The sequence below is a fragment of the Pseudorasbora parva genome, chromosome 15 (assembly GCF_024679245.1).
Source record: "Pseudorasbora parva isolate DD20220531a chromosome 15, ASM2467924v1, whole genome shotgun sequence".
NCBI classification, from domain to species: Eukaryota; Metazoa; Chordata; class Actinopteri; order Cypriniformes; family Gobionidae; genus Pseudorasbora; species Pseudorasbora parva.
The window spans coordinates 3,210,705-3,236,202 of NC_090186.1; the positions used below are offsets into that span (position 1 = coordinate 3,210,705).

A 25,498-nucleotide genomic window follows, 5' to 3' on the forward strand; every position below is an offset into this window, starting at 1 on the left:
ATTGTTGAGGTTTGTATGGCGAGTGTTAATGTCTATACATCTGAACAGCTGTTGAAAGACAAAAGATGTCACAAGTTTGAGGTGATCTCTTTTCATATTGTTGCTTCACAGAAGTATCTCTATTAGAAATGCTACATTTGTTTAATAGAAACATTGTTCAAGTCATTAAACTGCCTCAACACAAAAGCTACAGAATTTAACCATTGTTATCAATGCACAAGTGCTCTCAGTAAAACACTATTGTAATAGATAAAAGAGAATTGATTCTTCAGTAGAGTCAAGAGCCCAACACTGCTCATAATTGTGACTTCAAATGAACTATTTTAATTAAAACATCAACATTAACTAGAGCTAAACCTTCTGTAGATGTATGACGGAAATAAAGCTGTGCAATTCTGCGAGTATCTGTATCTTAAGGTGCCCTAGAATGAAAAACTGAATTAACCTTGCCATAGTGAAATAATTAGAGTTCAGTACATGGACATCACATACTGTGAGTCTCAAACACCATCTTCTCCTACTTCATATGTAAATATCGTGAATCAAAAACACCACAGAAAATTAAGTGCTTCTCAACATAATGCCAACCGTGATGCAAGCGTTGGGGATCATTTATATGCACGCCGCCAACATTTGCATCTGTCCAAACCATAGACTGTAAAAAAATATGGACGTAGTGTCCTTGACGTCACCCATAGGAATCTGATAAGCCGTTCTGAAGCTTAAAGTAGGGGCGAGCTGGGCGTTGCCATCTTGTGAGCGAGTCAACGCGTGTCACTCCCGGATAACAGAAAATGGGCAAAAAGGCGGGATGTACGCGGAGCTGAGGTGACGCATTAACTATAGTCGGCGGATAAATGGCTATCCACCTGTAACCACGCCCTTAATTATGCAGAACCTTTAGGCTTTATATAACGGAAACGAATGAGTTATAAAAAAATTCACCCCCCTCAGAGTTGTCATGAAGATCAAAATTAGCCTTATAAGCCAAAACCACAATTTGTACCAGGCTGTAAACATGTTTTTTTCTGCTTTAAAGTTGAGAATTTTAATATGGGGCTCAATGAGATTCTGCTCCCTTCTGGAGCCTGCCTCTAGTGGCCAGTTAAGGAATTACAGTTTACATTACTTCCGTATTGGCTTCAGAAGAGATCGCGGGAGGTTGCCGCTTGGTCCAAACATGTTCATTTTCAGGCAGAACTGACGGAGCCGAATCATCGGGACTGCAGATAAACAAACGACACTTGAGGAGGATAGCAAAAACGGCTCTAATGACACACGTCATGTTCAGGCTGTGCGGGAGACGTGAGGACTTTTCATATGTCAACAGTCATGGTTGAGGTTTATTATAATCGGATACCACAACAATTTAATTCAAGATCGTTCGTTTGTTCGGCCCATTTCAAGCAAGCGATCGCTCAGCGTCTTAAACTGAAGAAAGGGGCGACTATATTCCTCCAAGCAGTAAGTAGAGTTTCATCCACTTATTGACTGTTTAAACAATTTCTGATTAAATTGGAAGTTTCTTAGAGAGACCGCATTGTCTAGATAACGCAAGATGCTAGTACAGAAACAATAGGAAACTCCAAGTACCATACAAAACTAAATAGTGTGTCTAATGACAAAGGGTAATATTATTTTGTCTTACAAAATACAACCGTGGATACTTTGCTTAGATCGTTCACTCGATCCTTCTAGCAAACGTCACCTTTTCCACCATATAAGTTAAAACGACAGTCATTTGACAAGGCTATTTATTTTGTAAAAATATATATTTATATTTTTGAGAACTGAAGTTGGCCTATGATGTTACAAGCATGCTACGATGCATGATTGTATTTCCGAGTACATCACAGTCACTGCGTAGCCTACATTGTGACTAACGTTATATAAACATGCAATATCGTTGACGAAAGAAGACAAGTCTAAAATCACTGGTTTTGGTTTTGTCTGAGGAAAAGAAGAGCATTCGTGCGGTTGCCAGATTTCTGTCACTTTAAGCAGAACATCTCAAATGGAGATTGATAAAATGCAGCTTACTTGTTTATTTGTGTTTTCAGATCATCCGCGCGCGCGAGAGAGAGCTCGCGTTCGTGCGGTTGCCAGATTTCAGTAATTTAAATCCCCCAAACAGAGCTTTTCTGTGAAAAGAACACGTATGCATCTGGTGTTTTACCTAAACATGTCCAATCTGGCAACCTTATGCACGCGAGCTCTCTCTCACGCACGGATGATCTGAAAACACCAATAAACAAGTAAGCTGCATTTTATCAATCTCCTTTTGAGATGTTCTGCTTAAAGTGTCCTTCAGTCGGTCTGTGTTCTGTCAGGACTCACGAGCCGCTTCACTGAACTGCTGTGAGCTGCTGAAATAAGCCAATCAGAGCAGAGCTCAACATTAATATTCATGACTCTTCCAAATAAGGCAAAAACTGAGCATTACATCCTAGAGACAATTTGTGGGGTTGTAAATGGACGTGTAAAACTGTATCTGGACCATTTTTGCTCTTAAATAAGCCGCATACCCTCTATGTAGATATCAGAGAACAATTTAACATATTGTTTCAACTCATTCTAGGGAACCTTTAAGAGCAATACAGGGGCTCAGAGAAACAGTCACCTCACAGCAAGATGGGTTAAATCCCAGCTGAGCCGGAAATTTCATCAAAAATCAATGGTAATGGCATTGAATCAGTGTTACAATGTGATGCTGGTTATTTCTGTCATTCATCTTTAGAGGTTTTTATTGAGAATTAACAGAGGTTTAGATGTTGACGTTGGGCAGTTTGACTTTTGGCTTTTTATGTGAGTTTGTGGTCTTTGTAACCGTGTTTACTAAAACAAATACTTTGTTGCCAGGGCTCGACATTATCATTTGTCCGGGACAAGTGGATTTCTTGAAGGGGCAAGTGAAAGAGAATTTTACTTGCCCGACGGATAAGAGACTAAGATTAAAGATTAAAACGGCAATAACAAAAAAATAACTAACGTATCACCATAATGCAAGAATGATTCTGCATTAATTTAGTGTAAGAGGATAATATATAATGTTATGAACCAACGGTAATAAGGTTGCGTTTCTGACGCTTGCGCAATGGGAGGAGAAATCAAAACACATGAGAAAACTGCTCACACACAGAAACTGCAGTAAACATTCAGAATGTGACGTTTTTATATTTATAATATATGATACAGTTAAACAACATCACACAACCAAATGTGCTGTTTTCCTGAATATCATCACGACTGAAAATGACACTGATTTCATATGACAGCTTTATAAACAATTAATCAGCATTAAGTCACTTATATTTTAGAGGCAATATTGACTGTTTTTGTTCAGCAGCAAAAATAGCTCCAAACAAAGATCACAGCAACAGTGTGTGTTCCTGAAGGATTCAGTGTTTGAATGAATCGGATGAATCAAAGATTCAATGACCTGTTCGTAAACAGTAAAATAAATCCTCTCATAGACCCATAATAATAATAATACTTTTAATTTGTACCTGTTCTCTTCCTACTTTTATAACAACTTAACAAGTAGAAAATATACATAAATTATCAGTTCGCACTGCATACTTTATGAATTATATATAGATTAATCCTTTTTAAAATACTGACGTTATTTAGTCAAGAGCAGAGCATATTTAGTGAGCAATTACATTGTCATTATAAGGGGTTACTGTCACTTTAAAAGATCTTCCGCTATCGCACATGATGCAGATGTGAGATGCTTACGGGATTTACGGGAAAATACTAATACGGGAGGACGGCGGGAAAGAAGGGTAAAATACGGGACAAAACGGGATACTTGACAGGTTCACTGCAAAAAAAATATTTTTAAAAAAAGTAACCTTTTGGTTGCCTTAAAATTTTGAGTTAATACAATGAAACATTTTTGAGATTCCTTTATAAAAATATTATTAAATTTTTTTGTAAGCATATTGTGATGACGCAGTGAAGCCAAATAGTGCTAATTTCATGATTTATCACACTTTTTATGTGGTTCAGATACAATAATATTTTTAGTTTCTATTTATTAAACAAATTTCATTCATTGTATCAACTCAAATTTTTAATATCAATAAACTCAAAATTTTAAAGCAACCAGGTTACTTACTTTTTTAAGTTAAACCAACAAAAACCAACAATTTATTTTTACAGAGTATGTGCCTATCCCTGACTGAGAGGTACAAAAATGTTCCCCAGTGACGGCCACTTGTACCTTAAAAGGTACAATTTTGTACTCTTTTTTTGACAGTGTAGACCCTCTTCTCGAGGAAATCAGGACAGAAGTGGTTGAAAGTGGACAAAAGAGAAGGATTAAAACATCAGGTGTAAACGGGAATGAGTCTCCCTCGTCTAATTGTGATCCGATCCACCAAAACGCATCTCAGTACCAGGAGTAAACAGAGCTAAATTGTGCTTGTTGTACTGCCAGTGGATGGATCCATGGCAGAGATTAGTCAGTATTTTTTATGGCTCAGTTTTGGGGCTTCTGGTTAAAGACTGGTGTTGATATGGTTTACTGAAGGCTCAGATTTGGTACCAGATTTGGTACCAAGTGTAGCACCGCATGTGGGATTTGGGAAGGGAAAATGTAATCGCAAATGTGTTTGCTTCTAATGAATACAAGTTTTTACTAGCAATACAATTGTAGAGCTCGATTGAATTAGAGAGCGCTTTAATAATAATTGTTACTAGTCAGAATTGTACTGCAGAGCTCTCTAATTGATTTCCTACTAATAAAAATACAATTACAATGAGTAACGCTGGGAACAATTTAAGCTAATATGACTTGCCACACAAAACAGTGATTCTAACCACAGACAAAAGCTCACCTCACTGAACAAAGTGGCATTGGTGAGTTTGAAGTGTGGTGTATGAAAGCAAAATCAGGAAGATTAGAAAGGGTTATGTATATGCAATGTCCCTAAACCACAAAAAGACAAACTTGTTACTGAAAGTATAGGATACTATGCATTTTCCAGCCTTGTGTGACGCAAGTGTGTGCAATAATAACGATTCAGGAATGTTAATATAATGTCATTTAATGTAGAGTCAGGAACGGCCTTCAGACTGTGCAAGAAAGAAGTCCTAATATTCCTTCAACCTTACACCCTTCAATCCCTCCGTTGAGTCTAAGAAAGCTCCCAGATCTGTGTTCTAGTCACATACACACACACACACACACACACACACACAGCTCCTAAACCCACCCATCACAGGAAACATTCTGCATTTTTACATTCTCAAAAAAACTCCTCCTGTATAAGCCTTTATAAGCCTTTTGAAAAGTGGGGCCATGGGTAATGTCCTCATATTTCACCCTCTCCTGTAATACCTGTGTCATACCCATGGCATTATACACATTTGTGTCCTCATATGTCTCAAAACACACACACACTCCCTCCTCACACACTTGTCAGAGACTCCTGTCCTTGCTGAAGTGAGCTGCTGATTGCTCTGTATGCAGTAAGCCTGAGGCTCTTTTCCCCGAGGAGAGGCTTCACGTCACAAACCTCCTCTGAGTACTTCAGGCCCTCCAGCGCTGTACTGATGGATTACGCCATTTTTCTGTGCTGCACACACACCATTAAAGGTTTCGCTCATTGCTCATGGTCAAACAATGCAGTTTCACCATATATGTACATAATAAAAGTCTCTTTGTGGAGGTGGAAAAGCTGAGTTCTGTATGACATGATTTATTTTATAAAGATTAAAATGCAAAAAATATGTGTTTTTTTTTGTTTTGTTTTTTGAGGTTTCCAACACTGTCTTTATTGATTTTTAAAACGTCAACTGAGACAAACACATGAAATAATTAACTAATAATAAAAAAAGAAAGGGGGTACATTTATCATAACATCTGATGCATGTTAAGCCATTTTACACAGTAAACAGACTATTAGGGTCAGTTTCCTTCAAAAATTACTTTGAATACTTTGAAAAACTTTTCAGGTTTTCCCTTAACAATATATGTAAGTTTTTCCAAAGCCAAACAGTTAGACAATTCCTGTAACCATTGTTTAAAACTAGGACTTTCTATATTTTTCCAATGGCATGCTACTCTGAGTTTTGCTTGTAATAAACAGAAAATCAACATTTTCTTACCCAAACTGGGTAATATGCAAGTTACAGGGAAAATATTTAGTACGGTATACAAAGTTTAGGACACAAAGGAACATTTTGTTTCAAAACCAATGATAAAAGTTATGAACTTGAGGACACTTCCATAAGCAATGGTATAATGTTCCTGTCTCTTGGTTGCATTTTATACATTGATCGGGAATATTTGGATTAAATAATTAATATAATATTAAGTATTAAGTTAATATAAGATAAAATATTAAGTTTAAACCTCGTATTAAAAAATATCTTTTAGTGTAAGAGAAGTACCATGTTTAAATGTTTTTCAACTTGCTTGGACAACTTAATATGTATATCTAATACGAAGGCCTGTATTACTTTACTGTGTAGTCAGCACACCGCAAACATATCTAATGCACAAACACACACACACACTCACGCACACACACACACACACACACACACACACACACGCGCGCGTTTGTTTTTGTGACATATGTGGAAATTCCATAGGCGTAATGGTTTTTATACTTTACAAACCGTATTTTCTATCCCCTTACACTGCCCCTACCCCTAAACCTACCCATCACACACACACACACACACACGCGCGTTTGTTTTTGTGACATATGTGGAAATTCCATAGGCGTAATGGTTTTTATACTTTACAAACCGTATTTTCTATCCCCTTACACTGCCCCTACCCCTAAACCTACCCATCACACACACACACACACACACACACACACACACACACACACACACACACATACAGGGGTTGAGCGACTTACCTGTTTCTCCAAACAATTACAGATGGAGGAATGTTTTAAGAAATCTGCTTGGATCATTATTTTTATTATTGGTTTTGGTGCAGCATTTAATAGTTGACCGTGTCATACGCTGAGGCAGAAACATTATTAGCTTAAAATGTGGATGCGTATTTTTTAAAAGTGTTTAATTATGCAAATCTTTGTTCTCTTATAACAGCAAGTGGTGTCGGCGTTACGAGTAGGAGTGAACCCTTCAGGAAACTCGTCCAATCAGAGCAGTTTATGGGACCTCAGCAACTCGTTCTTCTTCGCTGGAACCGTCATTACAACCATAGGTACTGAAGTACACACACACGTGCACATTAGTGATCCGTCACACTGTGTCTACTTGCAGCATCTTAATTAAACGCAATTAAATCGTAATTAAATCTCAAAAGCTGTCTCCTGCAGAATTTGAAATCATCAAAATCTCACAGATCTGTACAATCACTGCTGCTTTTAAAGGACAACTCCGGTGAGAAATGACCCTAGGGGTGATTAACAGATGGTTTCCGAGTAGATCGTTCTCTGGGATGCGTTTTCATGAAAATCAAATGTAAAGAGTTTTATCTCTAAAAGCAGATTAGCTTATAACGCTTGTCTATGGGGCACAGGGTAAGTGAAATTAAACCGCTAGTTAATACGACTAACAAGGCTCAAAATATCCTCACACTAACACGGCAGCATAATGAGGGTCCCTACATGCAAACCCAAGCATTGAGAACTTTGTAAGAAACAGTTTAATAAGAAGATACTTTATAAACACAGCGCATTACGCTTTCACGGACAGGCGCCATCTTGGGACGAGTCGAGCCACGAGCGCTGTGCTAAGAGAGCTGGTCGATAGGAATTAAGTTTGTAAAATCTAATTACAATTAGGGGTGTAAGTAAGTATCGATACACGTTAGTATCGGGATATTTTATTTGTGTATCGATTCTCAAAAACACTGACTCAATCAATATGTATATATTTATTTATTTACATCCAAGATTTATGGCTTTGTGTTCGAATTAAACCACAGACTTTATACAACCCAACCGCTAGATGGCAGTGTGTTATCTCAGAACGTCTCTGACGCGGAGCCAGAGAAGCGCACGGTGAATGTGTGTGTGTGTGTGTGTGTGTGTGTGTGTGTGCATTAGCATTAGTAAACCTCACAAGACGATAGAATTATTCCTCTCCCGCAGTTTACAGAGCTGAAGTGTGGATTAATTTTGGCTTCAGCTACAAAGAAGCCACTAAGGAAATCGACAAGAGTCATTTTGTTTGCTAAATAGTAGGGCTGGGAATCGATTCCAAAAAGAATCGAATCCTCGATTCCAAGGCGTTGGGAATCGAGAGTAGATTCCAACGTTTGGAATCGATTCCATCGCGGGGAATCGACTCCTCTTTATTCACTTGTCTCTTGCTTACTAATAATGATTGGAAGTCTATTTAATTTTTGCAAAAGGTTCTTTTGAACAGTTAGTTTCAAATAACGAGTTAAAAATAAAGCAATAAAGCGTTTTTTTTTGCGTCATTGCGTGATGACGTCACTAGAACGTAATTCTAACTACTTATTTTTATGGTATGAAACGTTCAAATCAAGCCATATGTGAACGCATATCGCTGATTATTACTATACCTTTCATTCACTTAGTTTAATAGTGTTTATTGTCATTGTTTCCTTCTGTGATCCTGCATCATGGAGAAGTTTGCTACATTTTGCACACATAAACTCCATAATTTTAAATTGTGAAATGGTTCTTTTGTTGTCCACAACGGTAGGTTTTGAGCGCTGCTTACAGATGCAGATGTGAAGGTCTTATTTTAATTTTCTATTTTATTTTCTTTTCTTTAATCCATTGATAACAAAGAAAATGCGCCTATACTAGAGTACATCTTAATGACCGAGTGTAATGTTGCTATAGTAATGAACGCAACTTGCTCGCGCATCTGATTGACAAATAAACTGCGCACTCTTATATTATTGTTTTTGTTAATATTGTGGTTATTTTGCCTCGTACATTCTGTGCAAAAGCACTTATTTGAACGTAGTCATTTAACTTAACTGTGCACATGCATTTTAGACATGTCATGTAGTTTTAAACATGCAATAAATGCACATCCATGAATAATGTGCTATCCTTTTTATTTATTAGGCTAAATCGCATTTACTTCTGGGCTATATGGGCCATTTCAGGAGAATCCATCATTTAAAATTCATCAGAGTTATGGAAATGTATCATCATTTTACAAATAAAGTTTCGGAGAAGGATACTTTCTACATCCTTGTATCCTGCGGTCACTCCGGAACTAGGTTCCTCCATCGATTTTGTTAAAAAAAAGAAGAATCGAAAACAACAGTGCGGAATCGATTCCAAAAATTTCGGAATCGACCAGCCCTACTAAATAGGCCACGTTAAAATCCAGTACTCGGGAAATTATTGAATCTGAGAGCTTGTTTAACATCCTGACGTCATCCATGTTACTGAGAAGCGTTTCGATAGAATATATCACATTTTCCTCTCGGTAACAAAATAAACACACACCAAAACTGACAGCGGATTGCCATTACGGATCAATTACCATCCGAATAGGGCTTATGTTCGCAAATTATCCCTTTTTTTGTGCCAAATTTCAGCAAAAGCAGTGCATAAAGAGTCCATAGGTAAATAATTATTACCACATGTTGAATTTTGAATTCATGGCTGAATTTATGAAAAAACATAATTTATTCATTTGAATTTGTAGTGTGTTTTTATTTTGAGATTTAAAGGGATAGTTCACCCATTAACATCATTTACTCACCCTCATGTTGTTCCAATCCTGTATGAGTTTCTTTCTTCTGCTAAACACAAAAGGTTATTTAGAGTAACAACGCAGATAGAGCAACCATTCACTACCATAGTAGGGGGGAAATACTATGGGAGTGAATGGTTGCTCTCTCTGCTTTTTCAACAGAATAAAGAAACTCTTGCAGGTTTGGAACAACATGAGGGAGAGTAAAGGATGACAGAATTTACATTTTTGGGTGAACTGTCCCTTTAAGCTTGGGGCAAGAAAAATGTATCATACTTTTTGAGTATCAAATACTTATTTTACTTTTATTCCCTCCAGGATTTGGGAATATTTCGCCTCATACAGAGGGAGGACGCACCTTCTGTATTATCTACGCCCTGCTGGGAATCCCTCTGTTCGGATTCTTGCTGGCAGGAGTCGGAGACCAGCTTGGAACAATCTTCGGAAAGGCGATCGCTAAAGTAGAGGGTATGATTGATGTGAGTTAAAGCAGTTTTTGTGGTATTTCCACATAAGAAAAATTACATAAGTATTTAGTCTTGTTTCCTGGGGACAAAAAAAGAAGCTATTTTAAGTGCATTTTTCTTATTTTGCAAATTATCTGGCAGGTACGAGTAGGGTACGAAATAATACTCAGTAAGAAAAGCATTTGTGCTGCATGAATGAATGAATGAAGTATTTAAACCCTGCTGGCGCCTTAAAAAGGGGGAGGAGACCAAAAGAAACTTTTTGAGTTTACCAAAGAAAACCGGCTCCAGACCAGGTCAGGTTATCCTGGGAACTGACTCTGAGTAGAAATTAGCTCTCTTTCAGAAACAGGCTTGACTTACTCTGCTTTCTTGGGTTTAACATACCTCCCATTCTGAAACAGAAAACCCAGAGTTCCCTCATTTCAGGGTTAACATACTCCGAGTTTCTCCTTTCTGAAACAGGCCCCTGATCATTTTTGTGTCTGGCTTTCTTTGCAAAAAATGATGTGTTTTGGTAAACACACTGTAAAAATTAAAATAAAAAAGTTACCTGGTTATATTGAGTTAAAACAATTAACATTTTTGAGAATCGACAACCTTTATTCAAATTTTATTAAAATATGTAAGCATATTGGGTAATTTTATTTCTGATGACGCAGTGAAACATGCCAAATACCACATTTTTTATGTGGTTCAGCTACAATAATATTTTGAGTTTCTATTTATTAAACCAATTTCCTTCATTGTATTAAAGGGGCGGTGAAATGCTGTTTCATGCATACTGAGCTTTTTACACTGTTAAAGACTTTGATTCCCATCCTAAACATAGACAAAGTTTCAAAAACTAATGTTGGACGTTTGATGGAGTATTTCTGTGTTAAAAATACTAAAAATAGTTTTTTCCGAGTATGGGTCGACTTGACGTTAATAGATCGGAAGGTCCTTGTATGGGCCGTACGGCTCTTCTCCCGGTAGGGTGCGCGCGCGTGACGAGAGCGAGAGAGGAAATGCACGCCCGTAAACAGTCTCTCAGCTGCAGATCCACTCGTCCGTGAACACTAATGTCGGTTACAGTCCGCGCCGCGCTCCACTTCATTCCTCCACTTTGACATTAAGCGACTTCAACGCTTCAGCACAGCATTCCGGGGAAGGCAGCGCTGCATTTGAACCGATTTGAACGCAGAAATGCTTCAGTCGCATCGCAAAGTGGATCTCCACACTCCAAAAAAGTGTGTTTTTGACGGAGCGGTCCCAGCGATAAAGGTTCGGTCCTGCTTTGGAAGCAGCCGGTGAGTAAAACTGCTTCAAATGTCTGTGCTGTTGGCTATCGTCGCGTGAGTAAACATCAGTAAACGACACGATCGCGTGCTTCGTCATTCAAATGCGCTAACGTTACTCCATTGTTGTTCTATGTATAACGTTACACTAGTCTGACGTGCAAAACCATTTTGCTTGCTACTGCTAAGGTCTAGTCGCATACAATAGTCCATAAACCGAATCATGTCCTCATACACTGAGAGTAAAGACACACAAATGTTGACAGGCCACTAAATACAGTCCATACCACAGAGACGGACATCCTGCTGCTGCTGTTTCTATTTCAGCCTCCGAATTAGATTCTGGATCATATATCTATTAGCTGAGATGATAGCAAGGGTTTCTCCACGCTTGAGGACGTCACCGCTTTGCACATTCGTCATTCTTTAGCTCCGCCCACACTAGGGATGCGCGATATACCGGTACTGGAAAAATACCGGTATATATTTTATTTAAAACGGTACGATATCATGATTTGGCACATTTCGGTATATGCTGCTTTTCCGAAGTTCACCGCTAGATGGCAGCGCGCTACCCAAACTGACCCGAAACAACCGGCAAATGTGACAACAACATAGACGGGCAAAATGGATAAAGCAGTTGAATCTCACTCAAGATGCCCAAAACGAATGAATAAAGAGAGGAGTAGAAGTGACATTTGTAATGACTTTGCTTATAAAACTGATGAAGAACCATCAAACCTAGCCAAGCATCTGTCACTATCCTGACTTTAAGACTTCTTAAGACATCGACAGGTCAGTGAATAGTTCAAACCATCTCATTTAGACATTTATTTTCTTTTAACACTGATCAACGCACACACACACATAGCCTAACTTAAGATCGAATATCACAATCTCCAGCGTTTGTTTCAACCAATGACATTTAGATCTCATTATATTTGCACGCATACTATTGCACTGTTTACATTCGCGTTAGACACAACCGCCTGTGTTTATGTGAATACTCACTAAAGACGGACATTTGTACATAATTCTGTGTATTTAACTGTTTAAGGAAACTTAATGTGTAATGTGCGAGCGTGAGCGTGACTAAGTGACAGGTGTGTGTGTGTGTGTGTGTGTGTGTGTGTGTGTGTGTGTGTGTGTGTCCTATGAGCTCATATCTCCTGTAACTTATGAAATGCTATAAAATCTCTTGCGTGTTCAAATGATTTCCGTTCTCCATCCCGAGACGAGCGTGAAATGTTGAATCGGATTATGCAGATTGCTTTAGTGTAGTGCGATGTCTTTTGAAACCAGAAGCAATTTGCTAATTTTGAGAGATTTTTGCTGAAATTATTTCTCCCAAGAAAGTTTTCAAATGACTGATTTGATGTGATAAGCTTTGCTAATTAATTTATTAATAAACATTTGTGGTAATTTCCCACTTTATAAACTCAAAACGTGCATAATTGTTCTCATTCGCGTGTAATAAACCCGCGCTAATATCAGACCTTGTGGTATCGATTTAATATCGGTATTTCGGTATTAGATTGTGGTACCGTACCGAAGCCAAAATTGTGGTATCGAGCCATCCCTAGCCCACACGATACGCTTCCAGGCGCTCGTTTTCTTCCGGAAAGACTCGGTACAGCCCATATTTCTTTCATAAATATAATAAAACTAAAGACTTTTCGGAGATGTGAAGGATGCAATACTACTCTATAGGTACTCAAGATTGACATGAGATTGACTGAAACTGAGTGTTTCACCCCCCCTTTAACTCAAATTTTTAACTTCAATAAACTCAAATTTAAGGCAACCAGGTTACTTACTTTTTTAAGTTAAACCAACAAAAATATTTTACAGTGCACTGTTACAAACTCACATAAAAGTCGAGTCAAACTGCCTAAACTAAAGCAAACACTGATCACCATAATGGTGAGCAAATAAAACATCTAAACCGCTGGTAATTCTCAAAAAGAGCTGAGATATTGAGAGATTTTTGTCTTCTTTTATTTGTAGTTGATTTCAGGCTGTGTGGCTTTAGTTGTAGTTCTTGTTTCATTTTCTGAGAGTGCAAGCATGATGTTGAACCATCATCACATTGTAACATTGATTCAGTGCCAATCCCATTGATTTTTGGATGCAATATCAACATTAATTGCAGGTGCAAATGTGACTTTGAATCAGTGCAGTTAACATTGACACATTAACATTGATTTTACATTGATTTTGATGGTGGCTTGCTATCTGGGATAATACCATTAATCAGTCACAGTGGCCATCCTCCTAAAAGGATGACATTGACATTGCGCTTGCACAATCTAGCTCTGAAAAACAGACAGCCAAGTGCTTCAGACTTTTGCACTTATCCGTGGAGCTTCTGTGACAGTCATTTTTTTGTGACAATGTGAAGGACATTGCATAACAACCTCTATTAATGGTGTCCAAGAAGAAAAAAAACAACCTTGCCTACTCTTTAGAGAAAGAAAAAAAACGTGCTAAATTAAACTTGTGAAATAAAGAAGATGGAAAGAAGCCTGATGCATATTGGAAGCACATTCTGTTGAGACCAAGATAAATATGTTCGGCTCAAATGGATTCCAGCATGTTTAGCGTGACCCAGTGAATGTACGGTCCTGACAGTGAAGCACAAGAGCTGGGAGTCTGATGATTTCAGGCTGCATGCGTTCAGAACATGTTAGGAAGAGGACATTTATTGATAACACCATCGATGCCTGTGGATTTACCAAAATACTGGCTGATAAAAAGACTCCCAGAAGCGTGGCAGAAGAGGAATATTCATGCATGATAGCAATCCAAAACAAATGCTTGGCATATCAAGCAACTATGACTGTGTACAATTTTGACTATTGCAAAATTTTGTTGCAATATTGTCCTGTTTAACACTGTGAAGCTGCTTTGAAACGATCGTCATTGTAAAAGTGCCATAAAGTTGACTTGACTATGAGAAAACTATGACCTGGCCAAGTATGTCTCCAATTCAATAGTACACATTTGGGGTATTAAAGGTAGGGTAGGTAAGAATTGGTTAAAACACTTGTTTTTTCCAAATATGTTTAAACGTTCTTTATATATCAATAATGAGTTTTGTTTTCAAACCTCAAATAAAGATCAAAATATCGATCAATGATTCGGATCGCCAATGTCACGTGATTTCAGCAGTTTGACACCTGATCCGAATCATGAATCGATTCACTGATTCATAACCGTTTGAATCTTTATTTGAGGACTGAAAACAAACCCAGAAGAGAAGCCAATGCTGAATAAAGTCGTAGTTTTTGTTATTTTTGGACCCAAATGTATTTTGGATGCTTCAAGAGACTCTAATTAACACTAACACACTATATTAAAAACATACTTTTTTATTATAATGGGTTTTTGTGGTTGTTCACTTCAGTTAAAAGTAAAAAAAAAAAAAAAAGATTTAGCCCATTAAATGTTAAAAAAGTAAGGTTTTTAATTAGAAAGTATGTTCAATGGTTATAATTTCTTATTTCATCCCCAAACATTGAGAAATAAAATCCATTAAATAAAGACATAAGTAGTATTGGTATCAGTGCTACTGGCCTTCATTTATTGCACTTAAGAAAAAAAGATGCCATTAAAAAACCTTTAAAACAATATTTATGTTGTACTAAGTTACATAATGTTCTGCATTGATTCAGTGTGAAAAAATACAGGTGCAATTAATCGTGATTAATTACAGGAAAATATATGATTCAATAATTGTCTATAATCTATAAACAACACTTAGTAAACTTTTCTTTTCTTTTCACTTTTGTGTGCCTGGAATGACAGGTCAGTGTTTCTTGTGCTCTTGCTTTATGTAGTCTTTTAGTTTGTATTTCAGTTTAGTTCCTTTCCCTCTTATTACTCTGATTGTTTGCAGCTGTGTCCTGTTACTCTTTGTGTTTAAATAGCTCATGCGCTTTCTATATTCCTTGTCAGGTCTGGATATTATATTCGGTTGAGCTCAGTTCTGTTTTCTTGTCCTCATCTCTGAGTTCAGTATGCACCACACATCCTAATGGATGTTTCCTCACCCCCTCCAGCCATTCAGGCGTCATTAAGGATGTATTCATTCTCTAGCTGTAATGCAATCGACCTTAACAGTGATAACTGAACCACACCCACTGCTTTTTCAAGGGTGGGTATTCAATGTTTGTCACAAAATGGTGTTGCAAAGAGAAACATACCCAAGTGTCAAGAAATCATAGTCGACATACAGTGAACATGCAGTCGACGGTTTCATGCATTGGTTATTGATTGAATCTTGAGATGTGGGCATTGCACTCAAAAGTGAAGGCAGATAAATGCAAGCTTAGTCAGAGCATCTCCAAAACTGCAGCTCTTGTGGGCTGTTCCCGGTCTGCAGTGGTCAGTATCTATCAAAAGTGCTCCAAGGAAGGAACAGTGGAGAACCGGCCACAGGGTCATGGGCGGCCAAGGCTCATTGATGCACGTGGGGAGCGAAGGCTGGCCCGTGTGGTCCGATCAAACAGAAGAGCTACTGGAGCTCAAACTGCTCCAGAAGTTAATGCTGGTTCTGATGGAAAGCTGTCAGAATACACAGAGCATCTCAGTTTGTTGCGTATGGGGCGACATATGACCAGTCAGGGTGCCCATGCTGACCCCTGACCCCGTCGAAAGCACCAACAGTGGGCAAGAAGGTGGCCTGGTCTGATTGACTTGGCCTCCAAATTCCCCAGATCTCAATCCAATCGAGCATCTGTGGGATGTGCCGAGTCCGATCCATGGAGGCCAACCTTGCAACTTACAGGACTTAAAGTAAACAAGACAATGAACCAATGAGAACCTAACACAAGGGACAATTGGAAAGCAAAGGCCTCTTGACAGGAAACATGAAACACATGGAAACAGAAAAACATAATTGACTGTGTTTACATTCTTTTGTGTGTATTTGACTTTTAAAAAGCAGTGAACAAGAACTCAATTTAATACTGAGAGGAAGCTTTATGTGCGCGCACTTTGGGTGAGAGCACAAAATCTGTGGGAATCACTATAATTATGCACATTACGCGTAATTCAACGCTGAAATTCAAGCCCTGTATCACCAACAATATTAATCCGGAGCAAATGTTGCTGTTGGGGAGGATGGAAAGTAGCCCATACCTTCTGTGCCAGCCGAGCGCGCATTCATTAAACTTGAAAGGAGCAGCAATCCCATTCCATTTCTGGTGTCATCTTTAAGCAGTGACCTGAAAAAAAGCTTACAACTTAAGTGTTAGTTAAGGGTAGAGTGAGGATTTTAATCGAGTCTGAGTCTAAAGTGAATCTGTTGATCCTCAAAATAACTCCTTAGGCAACTCTCTGACCGGTTCGACACAACAGAAGCGGGACAAAGGAGCTCCAGTTCCCACAGCAACTACATGGATGCAGGCAAACACATTTGTGCTTCTATCAATTTTGAAAGCAGTGTATTGGCATTCGAAAAATGTGTTGCAAATATATATTGTGTTTTACAGATGCTGAAGTATGAATGGCTAAAGTGTTTTTGGGAATTATGGTCATTGAATGCATTTTGTGTGAAAGCAGTGAGGTCCATATAGACGTCTGTTTCGCAGAATGTATGAAGAGTTTTGAATGTGGCTTCAGTATTATAATCATTACTACTACTACTGTTATTATTATTATTATCAAAACTCAGTCATATAAATGCCATGGCTAGTCATGTGACATCAGTATGGCGACTGTAAAATGAAACAGCTTTTTTAGAAGACTGATATATCTGGAGCCTTGGTCTCATGTGAGTGTACATCATTTTAACGAAGTGCTTTTCAGTGTACCTTTAAAGTGTGATCCCATAATGAGCATAACCAGACAACTTGCATTAATTTCAGTTATACTTACAAATATTCCTCAGGGAACACAGCAAAAAACCCTGTGTTAAATTAACACTCTTCAGAGTTTATTCAAGTGCACACTCAAGTGTGTTAAAAGTGTAAAAGTTAATAAAGTAATTAATTGATGATTAAGCATTATTGATGAACGCCTGCTTTTAACAATTATATTTTACACATCCTTTGTATAGCTGCAATAACTTAGTTACAACAGCCAGACAGAATCTAATAATAAAAATTAAGGGTCAAACTAAAACTAAAGCAAACACTGATCACCATAATGGTGACCTACTAATGGTGACTCTGTCCTTCGGTGCTTGTTAACAGCAGGTGTTCATCACTAATGTTCAATCATCAACCAATTCATCTGTTAATTATCTCATTAACTTTAATACTGATTTAGTGTTACTTTTAACACTCTTGAGCATAGACTCAAACTCTGAGGAGTGTTAAATTAACACTGGAGTTTTTGCCATGAAGGACTAGTACAAAAATTCTGAACTTTGACCTAGACTGACCCTCTGAAACATTATTAGCACTACGTACTGCATGGTTCCATATGCTATGTTTGTCACAATTCAGCAAATTATGATTTACTGTATGTGTATTGTCTTGTAAACCACCACTGAGCAAGCCAAAAAGCAACAGTGGTAAGGAACAAAAATTTAAAATGTGTATTATATCTTCTATAAGTGGCCTTGGTGGCCCAGTCTTATAACAGCACTAGGATATCAAATCTTATTTCTTTACATTATCTTCATATACTGTATTCATTGGAATTTGCAAATTGCTGCCAGCATCTGTAGTTAATATTGCATTTCAAATCAGTTTATTAGACTTTCAAATTAAACTGTCCACCCATGAATTGACTAACCCTCCATCTATCCATCCATGAATGCCTCCATCTTTCCATAAATAAATGCTTTTTTTCTCTCTCCTCAGAAGTGGAACGTGAGTCAAACCAAGATCCGTGTGATCTCGACGGTTCTTTTCATTCTGTTTGGATGTCTCCTCTTTGTCACTCTGCCGGCCGTCATATTCAAGCACATCGAGGGCTGGAGTGCGCTGGAGTCCATCTACTTTGTCGTCATTACTCTGACAACCATTGGCTTCGGAGATTTCGTCGCGGGCGAGGGTGAGCGACGCCATCTTGAAGAGAGCAGTGGTGAGTATGAACACGGGACACACGTGAGTGACTGCATGTGCAAAGCTCTTTACAGAACCGATTCTAGCATCGAGTCTCGTTTGTTCAGGTGGTTCTGAGTTGGAGTACCTGGACTATTACAAGCCCCTGGTGTGGTTCTGGATCCTGATTGGTTTAGCATACTTCGCTGCTGTTCTCAGTATGATTGGAGACTGGTTTCGTGTCATATCCAAGAAAACAAAGGAGGAGGTGTGTTCTCATGCAATCAATAATGCCATCTTCAAACAACAGCTGCACCCACACATCGAGGCTATGCTTTAGAGTCAAGATCAAATCAAATCTGAAGCTATTTACTTTCTTAAAGGGTTAAATATCACATTGCTTTTCTCAAAGATTTGCTTCCTGTTACACCTTATTGTTCCAGACCCATAAGATTTTTTCCATGGAACACCAAAGTAAGATTTTCTTTTAACTGCTTTTATTCCAGTGGCAGTTCATAGTCATCATGACTGTCAAGCTCCAAATAGGGCAAAATTATAAAAGAGCCATAGACGTATCGTTTAAATCTGTAATAAGTGGCGTTGTCATGTTTCATATTTATTTAACTACTTTATGATAAAAACCTTTTCTAATCTTGACAAAACACATATCGTCTGAAAGGTCTGAGTCTCACGGTTCTATATCTGCGCACTGGTTTGTGATATTCGGACAAAAATATATACATTTGACACAGGAAATTGCATTTTAAAAAATCAATGGATTTTTTTGGTGACACCTGGTGGCTATTTGTGGTACAGCGCCTAAACAAAATTTTATGGGAACTTACTTTTTTATGATATCAACTTCAAATTTGGAACACAAATTGATTAGATATATGGCTTTGATTTGATAGTAATTTTATAGTACAAACTATGTTGTAACATATATTCTAGTACAGTATATTTGATATACAGTGAATGTGAACTTCCATAACTTTTTTATACTTCAATTTTTTGAATTGATTGAGCAATACTCTGCTGACTGTCTTCTTTAAAATGAGAGACTTATTCCTATATTCCAAAGCATTCTTGAATGGCAACCATTTAAGTTTGGATAGTGAATTTTCATGTATATTTTCAAAAAGGGTTACAGTTAACAGGTTAAACTAATGTCCTATGTATTTTGAAGTCATATGTTAGCTTTGTGTAAAACACTGACCAAAATGGAAGTTATTATTTAAATTGAAGCCATTACTGACAGATAATATTCCCCTTCGATCCAGCTCTCAAATGTCATTCTCATTTCTATGAATTTAAAATTGTCTCTGAATTGTTTTACTTCAATGTAAGGTTAGAATTTCCTAAATAAAAGATCAAAAGGATAAACAATGCAGATATTTTCACAGCCACTTTTGCTCATATTTACCAACGGTGCCAATATTAGTGGAGGGCGCTGTATGTGCATATGCTGTCGTTGTCCTTTTTGGAGCTTGACACATGACCACAGTTCGTATTTCAGGAAAAAACATACAGGTCTGGTAATAACATGATTTTTGGCACACTAGCCCTTAAATGTTTTCCACAGGATCAATCTTTTTCTTTTCATCATAGGTAGGAGAGTTTCGTGCTCACGCGGCTGAGTGGACTGCTAACGTGTCCGCTGAGTTTAAGGAGACTCGTCGGCGACTAAGTGTCGACATTTACGACAAATTCCAGCGTGCTGCATCGATCAAGCGCAAACTGTCCGGTGAAATAAACCTCAGCCCACCTATCAATCAGCAGATGACTCCGGGAAAACGTGCACATTCAATCAATCTCGGAGATGAGAGAGAGACGTATCCATACACATTTGTACGAAGCGGAAGCTTATACCTCAACGGCCTCATCCCGGATTACGCTGAACATCGAGAGATCCCTACGATACAAACCAAATGAACTGAAACTAAAGTCATTCACCGACAAACTGTGAGAGCAAAAATATGGATTTATAAGGATGGATAAGACGAAAGGAAAAAAGAGAGGACAAAGCCACGACTATACATTGCATATTAAGAAAATAGAACGACACCATTTTGTGGACAAAGAGCATTGTTCTCCATTGATGGCCATGGAAAAGTAGCCATGCATTCTTACTAAATAATGAGTTATTTGTGATTTATATACTGCTTCACGAATGCTTCACGAATCCCCCCTTTTTTGGATAGCTCTAAAACGCATGAATGTTTTTTTTTTATCATTCATCTGCAAGAATAGTCTAATATAGACTGCAGTCACGAGACATTTACTGGATGTCAGCATTCTGGCACTGCATGCGGAAGCCAGGCAATGGCAATTGAAATGAATGGGAATGCCAACAGAAAGCTCTCTCGAATCTACTACACTCCAAGACAAAGCCCAGCACAATGAAGGCACAACATCACACTTTCCACAGGAAACAAATCTTTTGTACAACTCTGCAGCGAATAAATCTCTTGATATTATAAGTTGAACATTCCCAACCATCCATGACCAGATGCGCAGAGGCACAGTCAGAAGGTAAGTGAATGTGATTATAGCAGTCCTGCCCTCAGTCATGTCAAAATTATCATATTTATGAGATGGGCACACAGTGTCATAATTATAGGTTGGAGACTCTTTAAAGGGATAGTTCACTCAAAAATGAAAATTACCCCATTATTTACTCACCCTCAAGCCATTCTAGGTATATATGACATTCTTCTTTCAGATGTCCTGCTCTTCCAAGCTTTAAAATGGCAATAAATGGAAACCCAAAATTTTAAGCCCACAAAATTGCATCTATCATCATAAAAGTGCATCCGTCCATCATAAAAGTGCATCTATCCATCATAAAATTGCATCTGTCCATCATAAAAGTGCATCTGTCCATCATAAAATTGCATCTGTCCATCATAAAATGCATCTATCCATCATAAAAGTGTATCTGTCCATCATAAAATTGCATCTATCATCATAAAATGCATCTATCCATCATAAAAGTGTATCTGTCCATCATAAAATTGCATCTATCAACATAAAATGCATCTATCCATCATAAAAGTGCATCTATCCATCATAAAATTGCATCTGTCCATCATAAAAGTGTATCTGTCCATCATAAAATTGCATCTATCATCATAAAATGCATCTATCCATCATAAAAGTGCATCTATCCATCATAAAATTGCATCTGTCCATCATAAAAGTGCATCCATCAATCATAAAAGTGCATCCATCCATCATAAAAGTGCATCTGTCTATCATAAAAGTGCATCCATCCATCATAAAAGTGCATCTGTCTATCATAAAAGTGCATCTGTCCATCATAAAAGTGCATCTATCCATCATAAAAGTGCATCTGTCTATCATAAAAGTGCATCCGTCCATCATAAAAGTGCATCTGTCTATCATAAAAGTGCATCTGTCCATCATAAAAGTGCATCCATCCATCATAAAAGTGCATCTGTCTATCATAAAAGTGCATCTGTCTATCATAAAAGTGCATCCGTCCATCATAAAAGTGCATCTGTCCATCATAAAAGTGCATCTGTCCATCATAAAAGTGCATCTATCTATCATAAAAGTGCATCTGTCCATCATAAAAGTGCATCTATCCATCATAAAATTGCATCTGTCCATCATAAAAGTGCATCTGTCCATCATAAAAGTGCATCTGTCCATCATAAAAGTGCATCTGTCCATCATAAAAGTGCATCTATCCATCATAAAATTGCATCTGTCCATCATAAAAGTGCATCTGTCCATCATAAAAGTGCATCTATCCATCATAAAATTGCATCTGTCCATCATAAAAGTGCATCTGTCCATCATAAAAGTGCATCTGTCCATCATAAAAGTGCTCCACATGGCTCTGGGTTAATAAAGGCCTTCTGGAGCGAAGTGATGGGTTTGTCTAAGAAAAATATCCATAATATCCATTATAAAAACGTTATAATGTAAAAGATCCAGCTCTCGCCAGACCACTTTCCGCAACTTATAAAGAAAGTGTAACTCCTCTCGCCGTTCAAAACGCCTGACATCATGTCGCGTCAGTTACCTTTTTTTCATTATTAAGCTTTTTTTAAAAAGGGTCACACATTTATTATTCCCAGTCAAAAATGGCCATGAACAGCCAGAGTGTAATACGGGTGATATTTACATTTATTACTTTTGCAGGCGCTTTTATCCAAAGTGACTTACAAATGAGGAATACAGCAAGCTATTCATTGTGAAGAGGCAAATAAACACAAGAAGTGCTCAAAATAAAAAGTTTCAGACATTTCTAGAGTATCATAAGCTAGAGAAGAGTGGGATTAAAGGAAAGTTTTTATCAATCTTTTGAATGTTAAACATTTTGTAAGCTTTATATTTCAACCAGTGTCCTTCTAGTGTCCTTGCATTATTCAGCCATAGGGATCAAAGGAAAGTGAAAGCATAGACATTTTTTTTCTGGTGAGGTTAAAGCTTGGAACATACTCTGCAAGAACAAAGCAATTTGTTAGTTTTCTCGAGGTGGCAAGAACAAGAACAATGTTCGTTCTGGCAGTACATGCCATACTTCACGAGAAAAGCAGGTGCCGATCATCTGCGTTTCTCCGCATTAACCACACCCACATTAAATGTCTGACCAATCACACAATAGTTCTCGGACACCTGAAAAAAGTTTTACAACAATTTCCAGAATGTTTCGCTGCCCTGTGTGCCACTTCCAAAGCCACCGCTACTGAATCACTTTTACTTTCCCACCACCGCGTTCATCTTCATAAAATCAGTTCAGTTAGAGAACAGACACTACAATAAAAAACTGAACGTGTCTGTTCAATATATTGTGATTTAGCCGCTAAAGGGAGTGTCAGCACAAACACAGCAGGAGTCAGATTACACACATCGTGAATGAGCTGAAGTAAACACGACCGCGGCAGTTGTTCTCAGCGCGTGTTCAGTTCATGCCTTTGGAAGCTTAAAGGGTTAGTTCACCCAAAAATGAAATGCCATTAACTCCTCTCCCTAATGTCGCTCCACACCCATAAGACCTACGTCCATCTTCACACACAGTTTAAGATATTTTATATTTAGTCCGAGAGCGTATGCAAGTGTATGCACACTATACTGTCCATGTCCAGAAAGGGAATAAAAACATCAAAGTAGTCCATATGTAACTACATTGTCTTCTCTTCCGTGTTTGTTTTCAAACCTCAAATAAAGATTAAAACGGCTATGAATCAGTGAATCGTTTAATGATTCGGATCGCCAGTGTCACATGATTTCAGCAGTTTGACAATCATTGATCAATGATCGATTCACTGATTCATAACCGTTTGAATCTTTATTTGAGGTTTGAAAACAAACGCGGAAGAGAAGACAATGCTGAATAAAGTCGTAGTTTGTTATTTTTGGACCAACATGTATTTTCGATGCTTCAAGAGACTCTAATGAACCCACTGATGTCACATATGATAAACCCCCAAATAGAGCCCAACTAAAGCAAAGCCTGATCTCCATAATGGTGACTTAAAAATGGTGACTCTTTCCTTCAGTGATTCTGCTTGTTATCATCAGGTGTTCATAACTAATGGTCAATCATCACTTAATTAATCACTAAATTATCTCATTAACTTTAACACTTCTTCAGAGTTACTTTTAACACTCTTGAGCGTGGAGCCAAATAAACTCTGGGGAGAGTTAATTTAACACTGGAGTTTTTGCTGTGCATGTAGGCTATTTGTTGTGGCAGCACGGCTTGTTTCTGATCTGCTCCATTAATATACTCCAAACACCTTTCCCTATGTCCTTGCTGTCTGGTGATTAAGTATTGAATACTGTTTCTGGGTCCAAGCCTTTACTCTATCTCAAAAGCCCTTTAGGAGCATTATTCATTTATAGCACACCATTAAGATAAGGCTCACAGCACACAGGACACCGATATTTTAATGATTCATACAAAATGTCAGGACAACTGAGATTTCGGTACGGAGATAAAGGTTAGATGATGACTTGAGTGTATATGATCAGCGTTTATTGGTTGCTTTTGGGATTTTGAAGGAGCTTTTAGACCTGGAAAGGGTGATACATAATAAGTGGATGGTTTCTAACCTTCTAACATTGATTGCACATAAAATTGCTTTGGTGTTCCCTTACAAAGTCGGCACTGTTTATAGCAATGGATTCTGTTGAAAATAAAGCAGGATACAAAACTAACACCCATTTTATTGTTGGTGATGTATATTAGTGATGTTCAATTCTTGAATGAATCGTTTTTTTTGAGCTGGTTAAAGATTTTTGTTATATAGATATAGATATGGTTCCAAGACGGGAGACACGGAAGACAATAACTTGGCGGATAAAGTCATTATTTAGATTTTTTTTGCACACAAAAACTATTCTCATCGCTTCATAAAATGATTGTCCAGCCACTGTAGTGAGATGGGCTTTGTGTCGATGTGTTTAGGGCCTTTATGGGTCTTGTGAGTGGGAATGTACTGAATGCCAATGGAGGCCTTTCTGAAGCCTTTCTCAGCTTTCAACAAAAATATCTTAATTTGTGTTCTGAAGATAAACGAAGGTGTTAAGGGTGTCCAATGACATTAGGGTGAGGAATTAACCATTCATTTTTGGGTGAACTAACCCTTTAATTGATCAAACTGTAGTTTCGGGTTGATGACGTAAGACGCAAAAGCCGAAGTAGCACGTCCAACTAAAAAAGAAACGAAAGATCCGGTTCAACCAGCTGTCGGGAGTTTGCAGGATTACAGAGGATGATTGATTTGGCAATGCAAGTCTGTGAACATTTAAATACTCTCCTCCCATAAATACTGAAAGAGAAACTCCTACAGATGCAGATGCAATAAGATCAGCTGCAGAAATAACCCTGTCCACTCCTTTCAGTGCTAATGTTTCACTGTGAGTCTACAGGTTTTCTCAGGCCACAATTGTGCCTTTAAGTGGTTTGCTATTCCATCTCTGATTCTCTTCATACAGTGTCGAATGATTCTCCTGCCTCGGACTGAAAGCCACATGCTCAATCCTGACACAAATTGCCTTCCCCAACCTAACCAATCAGACCTCAAGGTACGACCCAAAA

The 25,498-nt window shown here is 37.9% G+C and overlaps 1 protein-coding gene across 2 annotated transcripts in view; it reads left to right on the forward strand.

Annotated features, from left to right (window-relative positions):
* kcnk2b (potassium channel, subfamily K, member 2b) overlaps positions 1 to 25,498 on the forward strand; it is a 46,918-nt gene that overhangs the window by 15,745 nt on the left and 5,675 nt on the right. The window contains exons 3-8 of one of the 2 annotated variants that reach the window (XM_067416729.1): positions 7,078 to 7,195; positions 10,000 to 10,160; positions 18,241 to 18,463; positions 18,552 to 18,691; positions 20,032 to 20,955; positions 25,396 to 25,485. In XM_067416729.1, the coding sequence (XP_067272830.1) occupies positions 7,078 to 7,195; positions 10,000 to 10,160; positions 18,241 to 18,463; positions 18,552 to 18,691; positions 20,032 to 20,355 (966 nt within the window). In that variant the 3' untranslated portion in view covers positions 20,356 to 20,955; positions 25,396 to 25,485. The remainder of the gene's footprint in view (positions 1 to 7,077; positions 7,196 to 9,999; positions 10,161 to 18,240; positions 18,464 to 18,551; positions 18,692 to 20,031; positions 20,956 to 25,395; positions 25,486 to 25,498) is intronic. The other variant, XM_067416730.1, reaches the window with a different exon arrangement.